We start from the raw sequence: 12791 nt of genomic DNA, 5'->3' as shown, positions 1-12791 counted from the left end.
TGAGGGCAGGTGACGGGAATGAGCAATCAAGAGACACGGTGGAGACACACACAGAGCGAACAGGGTGTTACACACCGCGATGTCACTGTGGTTTGTCGATCGGCATGCTTCGCCATCGCCACCTTTGTTAAGGAATGGCTGGGAGCCACGGGGAATAGGACTCAAAGGCAGATTGCAAGAAGTGGTAGTCAGATTCAGGAACCCAAAGGTCTTTACTTGGTAAAATATTAGAGACAAACCGACTCAGAACAAGGGGTTGACACAGGGAAACGAGGCACAGGTGGAAACAATGAGGGCGGGGCCTGCAATCACACAGGACACGAGGGGGGAGGAGTCTGAAACGAGAGACAAGGTAAGTGACAGACAACACAACAGAAACAGACCCTGAACACAGAACTACCCAGAAGGTCTGGGTGTAACAACCTTGGCCTTTTGCAACAGGAAGTGACACAACTAGGTTAAAAATGCTAAATACAATTTTTTTTAGGCAAGAACAAAAGGGTCACAATTAACTCACATGAACTAAAAACATACTCTGAAAGGGTTAAAGTTGTAAGACAAAAGCATGAACAATTTCCCGGACTCGAACTGGGACCATAATAGTTATTCAGAATTGAAGAAGATTAGAAACCATGAACTCGTGTTTACGATGTTTTCTGAGGGAATAAATCAAGAGAGAAGTAGTCATTTTTCTCATAGACTTCGATACAATCCGACTTCTTTTTGCAATCGGAGGAGCCGCCCCCTGCTGGCTAAAAGAAAGAACGCAGGTCTAAGACCTCCCATTGTTTTCGGCATTGCATCCTTCCCGGATGGCTCCTTCGGTTCCCTCTCGTGACTTTCATCAGCGTTGTTTTGGCGACAGCAGGCGAAACTCTGCTTCCGCCTTTTCATCTGTAAGAACCCTCTCGTCTTTCCATGTATTGTTGGCGAAACTAGTAAAAGTTGGCGAAACTAGTAAAAAACTCTACCTCTAGTCAGATGGAAGCACCCTTTCGAATTTGAAGTTCAGGCACAATCGAAGGAGATGGAGTATTACGACAACATGGCAGGCGCAGAAACTCGTGGGCCATCAGCCGGACGATCAAAGTTAGTACTGCGGGTGTTTCCGGACGTGCTCACTTCGACTGGGGTCGCATGAAGTCCCACTGCCTCAACGACACCTGCCACGTAGAAGCCGCCGCACCTTCTGACATGAATAGAAGAATCACGTAGCGCTATCGTAATGTCCCCCCCCCCCCCGGGAACTACAGCAGCCGCACCTGGGGTGGTCAATAAGATCCTCAATGAGTGTGATGTACTTCAGGATAATGTTCTATCTCTGGATAGCAGCCAGGCAATATTCCTTTGGGGGAATTACGCGCCTGGTGGTAATCTATCTTGAGTTTCCTGTCATGCAGCATGTCTCCTCCAGCCCCCTCTGCCCTTTCTACCCCTTGACACTCGAGGGAAGACCCCCGCTAGAGGAGGGACATGGCGCAATAGCAATATGCTCTAACAATTTCTGACATGGGTCATTTTATACACTTTCTGCTCAGTGCTGCGCCGGTCTGGCCGTAAACAGAGACACTTAAAGTTGCCCGCTCACTTCGCCTCCTCGTCTTCTGCAGCCTTTTTTTTCCTTCTTCTCACACAAGAAATACAAAGCACATGCCGCCACACAATATACTGTTTTTAAAAGTCAGAGACACAGTTGGAGTCGATTGAGCTTTATGTTTTACTGGAGCGGGCTCCTCCTCCTCTAGATGCATAAGTAATACCGCATCTCAGCAAATCCGGATCTTAATAGATGATATTGACCTTTGGGGAGAGGGGGGAGCGTAAAACAAAGAGATGGGAGGGTGTGAAAAAACCTAGAGCTGAGTCGAGATGCAGAGGGGAAAGTATCAATGGAAAACTGACAAACCGATAGCGTCTTAATCCGAGAGAGACAAAAGAGATGATCAATCACGGGGGGATGACGACGTGCAGCAGATGAGAGGGCCCCGACCTCAAGGGCCGGCTGGGCCCTCAGAGTATCTCTCTCCCTCTCTCTGAAGCTCCTTCCTCGGTCCTCCCTTTCTTCCTCCGTCTCTCTGCATCGCCCTCTTTTCCATTTTGATTACTCTCTGCCGCCTCATCCCTCTGCCCAAGTCCTCCCTCCCTTCCGTTCTCCCTTTATTTCTGTCTGGTATACCACCATCTGTCATCCGTTGTCTTCCTCTCCCCCTCCTCTAACCCACTCCTTTTCCCTCCCTCAATCTAATTCGAGGAGCTTTTTAAAAATTGTTTTTTATTGCCGTCATGAGAGGAATTTGACTGTCTCGCTGTCTCTCTTTCTGGAGCGTTATAGTGAGACCCCTCCGATGATCATCCCTCTGCTGCTCCGCAATATTTGCTGCGTCCGGCAGGAGAGAAAAAAAGGCCCGGTCGGAGTCCCGCGGGCACTCTCCATCACGTCGAGGCCGAGCATTTCTTTTATTACGCTGCAGGGGTGAAGCTGAATGCCACTCATGTCAGGCCATTTTTTTATTTTACAAGCGCATGGAGTGGGTCGAAGAGGGGCAGCCGGCCTAATAAAACGACTCGAGAACACAGCGGTACTGTTTAAGAAGGCATTTTTTAAATAAGTGACTGGTATTCATGCGCATAGTGACACCAAGAGGAAAGGCCGCGTAACGGATCCAAACGTCCGCACTGCGCGCGGCCCAATGCCGCAGGAAAATACAGATGTTCACATGTGAAAAGACACGCGCGTTTGTGCTTGCGCACGGACACGCACACACACAAACACACACACACATATATATATATGTATATATATATTATATAATATATATAATATATATATATATATAGAGAGAGAGAGATGGAGAAAGATTGGATTTACTCCGCATAGAAAAAAGCAAATCCATCCGCATGACCCAGTGTCTGTGTGTGTGTGTGTGTGTGTGTGTGGGGGTCCACATACCACATAACACATGAAGCAATTTAAAGACACTCCAACTTCACCGCATTATAGTTCCGTTCGTATTCACAACTGTGCGGGTTGAAGCTCGCGCGCGCTCTCTGGGAAGAGTCGCGTGCCTATAGGCCTACTCCCGACCAGACTTCCTGGTACTTTTCCGAGAGGGAAGTGCGGCTCTCTGTCAGAGGGGACTTCTGGCCGTATCCAGGAAGTGACGGTGGGGGACTTAACGGGGTCGAAACGAGCCGAGGGAGGTCGCCCCGTCTTTAACAAGAAGAGAAGTTGGGTGGAAGAGGGAGCTCCACGAGAGGGACGGGAGCACACCGGAAGTTAAAGGATTGAGCCTTCAAGTGTAAGAGCATGCAAGGCAGGGTGTTGAACTCATTAAATACGTCTTGAATGAGTTATAAACACACATCGCCCATCAACATTCTGCGTTATTATCATGAACCCATGTTCATGAAACAGTCAGATGGACTGATGTGCCCCCTCTGGGGAAGTTGTTTGCTTTTAAGCCATAGGCAATGGCAAAGTTTGATGTTACTTAATGGACACAGTTTGCTAGATAACTCATAAAACATGGTAATTGAATACTTCTCATCAATATTAATTTTCATTTCAAGTATATTTACCATCCTCAATTATGACTACAACAAGGGTGAGGTGTATTACGTATTACATGTAATTAAGTCATCCAGAAATATTTGTGGAGAAAAACACGCGCAAATAAATCTTATCACTCGTTTTATTTTGAAAATATACACCGGAACCCACGGCGTGGCGTCCGGTGTCTTTCCTCTCCCGCTGGTGGGAAGGTGGTCCTGGGACGAAAAAACATCGCCAGAAAAAGAAAAAAAGTGACCGACGGAAGAAAAACTTTGCGAGTTATACATTATATAAATATATATATAGTTCTCACCACACACACATACTCATTTGTATCTCGATGACGAGCCGTGGCGCTGCGGAGTTGAGCCGACGCGTCGCCGACCAGTGAAGCGACGGTTCGGGAACAAAGTTGGGAAAGTGCGAGTTGAAAATGGAGAGCCCAGCTGAGTGAGAGTGGGGTGAGGAGGCTGGCTCTGGCAGCAGTCCTGCCCCGCTGCTAGCGGGCTAGTTAGCTCCGACCCGCCGCTTAACTCGGACAACTGATGAGGTGAGGCCGCCTGGCACTTCTTTACACTCGCAATACGCTCGCGCTTATTTGAGTTAGACGGTTCTGACGTCACCCGCCGTGGCCGAAAAATAACGGTTCCATTTTTTTTGGCAGAAGAGAAAAAAAAACATTGAAATGAGTCCCGGCCTGGCCATTTAAAAAAAAAAACCGTACCCAAACTTTAATGCAATTGTGCAATTAAATGTGTGCAATACGGGTTGTGTCGAGGTTTCTTCAGTCGTGTTGACGTCAGGTTATGTTTTTAGGGACGTTTCTCGTTCAATTCCCGGTACTATAACTGGAAGAATAGAAAAAGTTATCAACATATTTTGTCCTGACAAACTTTTAACTATATATATATTTGCATATGGAGTATATCAAGCACAGTTCCAACATCTGATACCCGGATAGAAGTGACCATCTGTGACGGCGCAGCTATTTCTCACAAATGGCAGAGCAACTTTTTTTCTTGGCCATTTCAAAAACATGTCTGGGGATCTCTGTATTCATATTTCTGTCTGACACACAATGTGTGACTTCTGAAACAAAAACCACACAACAACAACCGCTGTGTGACGTCAGCACACAAAATGATTAAAACGTGTTTTGATCAGATGCTTTTTTTTCATCAGTGTGATTGGCCTCATTAAAATCTGCCCCCTGTCACGTCCGCGTCAGCATCCCCCCCCCACACACACACACACACCATCAACCCCCTCTTGCCCATGTGTGAGCCTGACTACAATCGCTCCAGATTCATGTTTAATTTCTTGTGTTTTTGCATTTCAGAGCTTTCCGTCGCTGTTCTCTCCTGAAGGCCCGCCATTCTCCAGGGGAGCTGCTTTATCTGTGGCAAGGCCGCTGCTGACATTGAAGCTCCCCCTCCCCCCCTCAATGGATCCAAGGAGAGTTGATGTTCTTATTTTCTCTGGAAGCTCTGCCTGAATCCCCCCCCGCTCCTTCCCTCCAGCCCCCCGCACTTAAACCTGCTTTAGAGAACCTCTCTCCCTCCCCTGCGCCCGATCAATCATTTTACAATTTGTATTTTTGTTGAACCCGTGAGCATCCACGCGAGCTGTAATCATGCTCATACTCATTCTCACAACATTCAACAATGCACGCCATCTGAGATGGGGCCCTGGTAGGTTCTTCCAGGGGCTCGAGGTACGTTCATGAACTCTGGCTTTTTAAGTGGACGTGTATCAGAGGTGCGTTCATGAACCCTCGGTCAGAGTCTGGGTACGACCTGGATGTTGGACGCCCTGAGTGTGTTGGATCAGCTGTTGCGGTGATGAGGCAGGTCTCCTGGTGGCCCGTGTGGCTGGCTGGGCAGTGGCCCAAGGTGATGTGATGGGGTGCAGGAACAGCAAGGTCCTCCCTGAGCCTCCAGGGGACGTCCATTTGGACCTGGTCAAAAAGGTCAGTTGCACAACACCGTTACGTTGTAACATTATAAGTATTGACAGCATGACCGGGAGAGGCCTCTGATTATCCACTGTATGTTATTTGTCTTGTTTTGTCCCCCCAAAAAAAGCCATGAGTTTATGGTTCTAGAAAAGCGGCAATATGTTTAAGATGAAACTGCCGCAGAGACGTCTGCCTTCTCTCCCAGATATAATAGAAGTACATGGCACTCAGTTAGAGGAGCTCCAAGCCCCAAACAACTCCATGTCACAGCAGTGTGTCTCTCCAGAAAACACGACCCGGTGACTCAAGATCACACACAGCTTGTACTGGATAGAGACATTGCTGACATCGAGATTCCCCCCCAAAAATGTCTAACATCAAAACAATCTAGACCGATAAATAACACTTTGGGTGAATGGAAAAATATGTTTTTTAGATTTTGAGGTGAACTGTCCCTTTTTTATTATTTTGACTAACTTTTAAAATATCGTACAAATCTAGGTTTAAGATCATTTAGAAATGGGTCCGCCATTACATCGTACAACCACAAAAGGGCAGTAGCAAATTGTACAAAGTCCCACTCAGTATTCAGACTCAGCCTAACGTCCGCTAAACGAATGTTGGACTAAGAATCTGGACATCAAAGTCTTTACATTACTCCATTTAATCGTTTCAGTGATTTGCATCTGTGACGATCTGCGTTTCTGTGTTCAGGTCGACCCTCTTCAGACAGATATCTATAAGCACTTCATACGAGGGGATGGCACGCGGAGCAAGGTGGGTGGAGCCGGCGGAGGGGAGGTGACAAGGCCGACTCCAACTCCCCGTATCAGGCCCAAGCTGCCACTCCCACTCCCACCGCCTCCGCCCCGCCCCCTAAGGACCCGTCCGATCTGTCGGACCCTCAGCGAAAGAAGGTGGCGAAATACCGGGCCAAGTTCGACCCCCGGGTCACGGCCAAGTACGACATCAAAGCTCTGATTGGCCGCGGCAGCTTCAGCCGGGTCGTCCGCGTGGAGCACAAGAGCACGCGGCAGCCCTACGCCATCAAGATGATCGAGACCCGCTACCGCGAGGGGAGGGAGGTGTGCGAGTCGGAGCTGTGCGTCCTGCGTCGCGTCCGCCACACCAACATCATCCAGCTGATGGAGGTCTTCGAGACGGCGGAGCGCGTCTACATGGTGATGGAGCTGGCCACCGGCGGCGAGCTCTTCGACCGCATCATCGCGCGCGGCTCCTTCACGGAGCGCGACGCCACGCGCGTCCTGCAGATGGTGCTGGACGGCGTCAAGTACCTCCACACCCTGGGGATCACCCACCGGGATCTGAAGCCGGAGAACCTCCTCTACTACCACCCCGGGTCCGACTCCAAGATCATCATCACCGACTTCGGCCTGGCGAGCAGCAGGAAGAAGGGCGACGAGTGTCTGATGAAGACCACCTGCGGCACGCCGGAGTACATCGCCCCCGAGATCCTGGTGAGGAAGCCCTACACCAACGCCGTGGACATGTGGGCGCTGGGCGTGATCTCGTACATCCTGCTGAGCGGAACCATGCCCTTCGAGGACGACAACCGCATGAGGCTCTACCGGCAGATCCTCAAGGGGAAGTACAGCTTCTCCGGAGAGGTGAGGAGCTCGACTGCCGCACAAACTTCACCCCAGATCTGGAACACATTCCTCACACCGCGTGAGGCCTTGTCAACAGATCTCTGAGAAGTTCAACACACACACACTCCTCTCTAATCATCCACATCTATCTCGTGTTCCCTTTATCTTTGACCCACAAACAGCCGATCCAGAGTGAAGAGCAGCCGAGTAATAATTAAAATAATTCCATGGGGGGGGGGGAGCCGGTTGGATCCCCGCTCTCTTGTGCCTTTGAGCAAGGCACTGAACCCCCAGTTGCTCCCCGGGCGCTCCACTGCTCCTGAATAACTCGGGATGGGTCAGATGCAGGGAAGAATTCCCCCACGGGGATAAATACACGTTTACATTTCTGTTCTTCTTTCAGTCACAGTGAAACAAAGCAAAGGCCCGAGAAGCAAAACAAAGCGCTAAAAGACGCTAAACTTCTCTGGAGAACTGAGAACTTCAGGTTTGGGTGATACTTCTCTGGGTTTGTCACTGCGAGCTACAACATTTGTATTTTTAACATGACCCCACGTAGTCAATTTGACCCATTGTTATGGTAAAACAGTGACTGTGCAGCTTTAATTGTACCTTTATGGAGTTGTTTTGCAAGTCATGCCACGAGTCCTGACAAAACGTGTCACGCATTGCAATTTCATATTTATATTTCATATCCTGGCTTGTTTTACATGCTTGTGTCGTGCATAATACAAACAATGTTGACAGTGGTGAAAGACTCCACAGGGAGCCTCATCACTGCTCTAGAATGATCCAATAAATAAATAAAAATGAGCTACAACTGCTCAAAAGCTTCAATCAACAAGCCATTCTATAATAATTAATCATTAAGTCACTCAAAATGCATGTTATTAATTTTAACAATTAATTATTTCCTGGATTTATTTCGCAGAAATTGTGAACATATTCAGGTAAATTGTTGTTTTTCACAATTGTCTCATCATAAAAAAGGAAAAACAATCAATAATGAAAATAATTGAAAAAAGTAAAGTCATTCATGTCCACCCAGCAGCGTCGCCCGCTATTAGTGATGATTTCTGGTTGAAATGATGCGTTTGAGGCATCTGGTGGTCCTGGAATGTCCCAGGTTTGATTCCCGTCCAGGGACACGTCGTCATCCCTCTTTCCCTGGTCGTCAAATGTGCACTCTGTTGCCTATCGCATAGTATATATATATATATATATGAAGCCGTACTGAGGGTTAATGAGAGGTGGAGCTGTGGTTGGGCTTGAATGCGCTTGCCTCGGGGACGTGTCTCTTTACAGCAGCGGTTAATAATGTTCACATTTACAGCTGCGGTCCGACAACTAATCGCAGCCCGGACATTTCTGTAGGCGGCAGACAAGTGTGTGTGTGTGTGTGTGTCTTTATGCGGCGGAGGAGAAGTGTGTGTGTGTCTGAGGCTTATATGTGTGTCATGTGTCTTTAGCCAACACTGGTGATTTACCTGCTGTGTGAAGAGAGAGGGGGGGGGGGGGGTAGTTGTATACTGGGAGACTGCAAACACAGCTGGTTGCCAAGCAGGACAGTGTGTGTGTGGGTGTGTGTGTGTGTGTGGGTTTGTGTGTGTGCAGGGTTGATATATACCATGGAAACATGGAATTCAGCTTCGGTCAGGACGTATAGAATCAATAAAGTCAAGATACATCAGATGAAATGCATCCATTAGTGAGTGTGACGATATGAAAAGACTCCTCATCACATGGAGTGTTTCCGCTCGTCGCTCTGCTGCCCCCTGGCGTCCAACAGACGACACTGCACTGATGCCTCATGAAGTGTTCTGTCCATTCTCACATAATATCACAAAGCCCCCCCTCGTCCCGTTTATTACCTTCGCATTGAAAATGCGGAAGGTTATGTTTTGATCGCCGTGTATTTATTTATTTGTATGCGTGTTACTCGCATAACTCAAAAAGTATTAAACCGAATCGCATGAAATTTGGTGGGATGATTGGTTATTATCCGGGGACCATTTGATTAGATTTTGGGATCAATCGGGTCAAAGGTCAAGGTCAAGGTCATGAAAAGGTTAAAATCTTCGTTTTACCATAGCGCGATCAATTTCTATCCAATTGACATGCAACTAATGCCAACATGTTCATAATTCAATGCCCAATCTTGTGATATGCGAAGGTATGCGCTCTACCGAGTGCCCGTTCTAGTTTATTGTGTTCTGAGCATCGCAGTAGAAGGATGTATCCTCGGGTTTGACTCTAATGAACGAGAACGGACTCTATTGTTTTAAAAGAAACTCCACTGTTCCTGGCTATTGAGCACACTGACATTAAAACGCTTTGCTAATCACATTCCTGTCCCGCGCCCCCAGCCGTGGCCCAGCGTGTCCAACCTGGCCAAGGACTTCGTGGAGCGCATCCTGACGGTGGACGCCAGCGAGCGGCTCACGGCGGGCCAGGCCTTCAAGCACCCCTGGGTGGTCAGCATGGCCGCCTCGTCCTCCATGAAGAACCTGCAGCGCTGCATCTCCCAGAACCTCCTGAAGCGGGCGTCGTCGCGCTGCCACAGCACCAAGTCGGCCCAGTCCACGCGCTCCAGCCGCTCCACCAAGTCCAACAAAGCCCGGCGGGTGCGAGAGAAGGAGCTGCGCGAGCTGAACCGCCGCTATCAGCAGCAGTACAACGGCTGAGAGGCGGCGCACTTTTGAAACGCCGCCCTCGCCGTTTAAAGTCGCCGCCGGTGGCGGAGGCGACGTCCCCGAATGATTGCCGTGGGGGAAAAAATGACTTAAAGGACCAAAAGTAAAACAGAAAAAACCAACCTGCGAGTTGACGAGGACACAGACACCAGCCAGGTGTCGAGCTCCCCGTGGGTTACGCCGTCTCCATCCGTTCCTTCAGCCTTCTGTTCCCGGCAGGATGGCGCCACTTCCACTCCTTTTTGTGTAGCTTTTTTTGTTTTGTTCTTCCAATCCCTTTGTGCCTCTACATATTTATTTATTATTGTTGACGTGATTATGAGTCTCTATCCAAGCGGTCACTGGATGATGACCTCTCCACGAGGATCTGTTGAACAGAGTTCTGGGTTCTGACGTTTCTAAGAAGGAAGGGATCCTTTCAGACCCCCCCCCCCCTCCACCCCCCCCCCACTCATTCCTGATTGAGGGAATTTGCTGTGAATTAATTATTGTGCTGATTGTACGGGCCGTGTCTCACGATGGGGGCGAGCGCGCGGCAACAGAAGGTCAACATGAAGTTGTTTTTTATTTTTTTTATTTAGTCACCTCTTCAGCTTATCTCCTCTTGCCATTATCGCTCTGTTGATTTCTTATGTTTTTCCTTCTGAAGCTGTCAAAAGATTGTGAAGCTGTTTTAGCCGTTAACTCTTCAGCGTGTTGGACAATAACGACGTGTGATGCTAGCAGCTCGTGACGCTAACAGCTCGCGACGTTAGCAGCTCGTGATGCGAGCGACTTCCTGTTTCCAGTCGCCTCATTCACGTTTTCTGTCGTTTTAATGGTGCGCTCTGACTTTAGTTTGCGATGGAACCAACGTCTTCCTGGATTTACAAGCGGCCGGTGCAACCAAACCAAAGTCCTGCCGTCTGTCCCGGCTAGCTGCAGTTTCGTTAGCCGTGTTAGCATTCAGCAAAGAAAAAAGAAAAGCTGTCAACAATATATTAAAATGTTCTTGTTTAAATGTTGCTGCCATAGTTACGGGTGTATACTCATTTAACTCAGAATATTGAGTGAAAATCCCAAACCTGATTTCAAAATGAAGAACACCACTGAAGATTATTATTAATATGTATGATTAGGATTAGGAAAGATTTCTGAATTACAAAAAGTTGGCATTCGCCGTCTTCTGCAAAACGCTTTCTTTTGTCTGTAGAAGTGACCTTGAGTGTCTTTGCCCGTTCAGGATTTCGTGATTTCAGAGCTACTCGGAGCCTTTTACAATAATGAAAGTAATAATCTGAAATGACACTAGACACGTGATTTATTCTTTTTTTAAAATATCGTACAGTTTCAATGTTAAAAGGTCGCATGTCAGTAAAGTTCCTGAACTTTATTAAATCGTTAAAGCAAAAAGTGAAATAAATAAAGGAGGCGACTTCCTGGTTTTTTTTTTAACGATTAATTCCAAATGATTGATCCTCAACTTGATCAAAATTATATATTTAACCATTGAATATTTTCCCAAACATAGCAGAACTTTTCTTTTTGTTCCTGAAGCACTTAATGTATACATTTAAATCTAATGTTTGTGTTTTTGGGAGCGTGTGTGTACTGGGTGGTCTTCTCTTCTTTACTTGAGTATGTTTTGCTGTGATCGACCCCCGGCGTGTAAAGTGTGTGTCGCTGTTTGTGAACTTTATTACATTTTTGTATTTTCTTTACACATACTGGAAACGTAACCGAGCCATGTCAGCTGACCTCAGTTTTTTTCTTTTTATTCTTTCTTTTTTTGTTCTCCTTTCTTTTTGTCTTTGTCCTTTCCGGTTGTTTCAGGATGCTCGTCATCTCGTGCTGCTGCCCGCCCCGATGTCTCGCCTCTCGGTGCGACTTAATCGTTCATAAAGGACTATTAATGAGGCTAACGTCGGAAGTGGCACACTCCGATCTCTACAATTCTTAGAGCTACGCCACCCAAAGTGGCCGGGTGTAGTTTCCATCACAGGGACAGCATCCTAAAAGAGGGTGCCTCAGTTCTGGTCGTTGGGTCACGGACCGTGTGTTCGAACGCGGTCTCGATCGTCACGGTGACAGAAGTAACCGCGTGGACTCCGAGGAGCTGCCGCGGTCGAAGTCGTCTGCAACGTTGTCCGGCGCCCGATCGTAAATGATGTTCAGCGAAAAACCAAATCGGCTCGTCAGCAGCTTCGCCGAACTTCAGCACGTTTTATAAAAAGCGTTTTCCTTTCCGTGTTTTTATATACCCGTGTGATTTTTATATAAATGCTGTCGTCCGAAATGAAATTGCCAACTCATCACTGTTACCGGAAAACAGGTGTGTGTTTTTGTTGGTGTTGTAATTGTGTCTAAATGAATGATAACACTTTGATTCTGCTACCATTAACTTTTTTTTTTTTTAACTGTGAGTTCTAAGTGCCAATAAAACACTCAAACCGGATTACGCTAGAGTGCTTTTGGGTTTTGACACGCTTGTTTGTGATTGGTCCATTGTTCACAGGACACAAAATATATAAAATGGCCCAAAAGTGTTGCATTAATGTTTTCAAGTTAAGTCTATTTCAAATCACACACACCTCAAGAGGCTTTGGAAGCTCGACACCATAACAAATGTATTGGAACTTCATTTATATGCTTAAGTATATCACTAAGTCAAAACTAAATGCTTAGAAAAATAAATTGTTGCCTTCACCATAACAGCGCATTACTTTATTTGCGATAGGCTGAGCTTTGAGTCTTTTTCCTTGGGTACATGTGACCTAGTTTAATCACAGTTAATGAAAGAAAGGCTGAATAGTGTAACCCAGGGTTCGTACGGTCATAGAAAACCTGGAAAAGTCATGGAATTTTAAAATGGTAATTTCCAGGCCTGGAAAAGTCATAGAAAATACTTAAATCACAAAAGTTTTGGAGAAGTCATGGAAATGTGTTATATTCACATGTTCATTTACGTCGAGTTTAAAATAATTCATATGTTTTTGAAA

General features: G+C 47.0%; 1 protein-coding gene across 1 annotated transcript; it reads left to right on the top strand.

The window, feature by feature from the left end:
- The first annotated feature begins 3711 nt into the window (after positions 1 to 3711).
- Positions 3712 to 12247, top strand: pskh1 (protein serine kinase H1). The gene is given in 5 exon segments (XM_056416046.1): positions 3712 to 4103; positions 4893 to 5522; positions 6225 to 6303; positions 6306 to 7138; positions 9487 to 12247. Coding segments are annotated over 4 exon segments (1299 nt in total). The 5' UTR covers positions 3712 to 4103; positions 4893 to 5453; the 3' UTR covers positions 9805 to 12247.
- The last annotated feature ends 544 nt before the right edge of the window (positions 12248 to 12791 follow it).

The sequence above is a fragment of the Pseudoliparis swirei genome, chromosome 6 (genome assembly GCF_029220125.1).
Source record: "Pseudoliparis swirei isolate HS2019 ecotype Mariana Trench chromosome 6, NWPU_hadal_v1, whole genome shotgun sequence".
Taxonomy (NCBI): Eukaryota; Metazoa; Chordata; class Actinopteri; order Perciformes; family Liparidae; genus Pseudoliparis; species Pseudoliparis swirei.
Note: the sequence above shows the minus strand (reverse complement) of the source record. Positions and strands in the feature narration are given on the sequence as shown.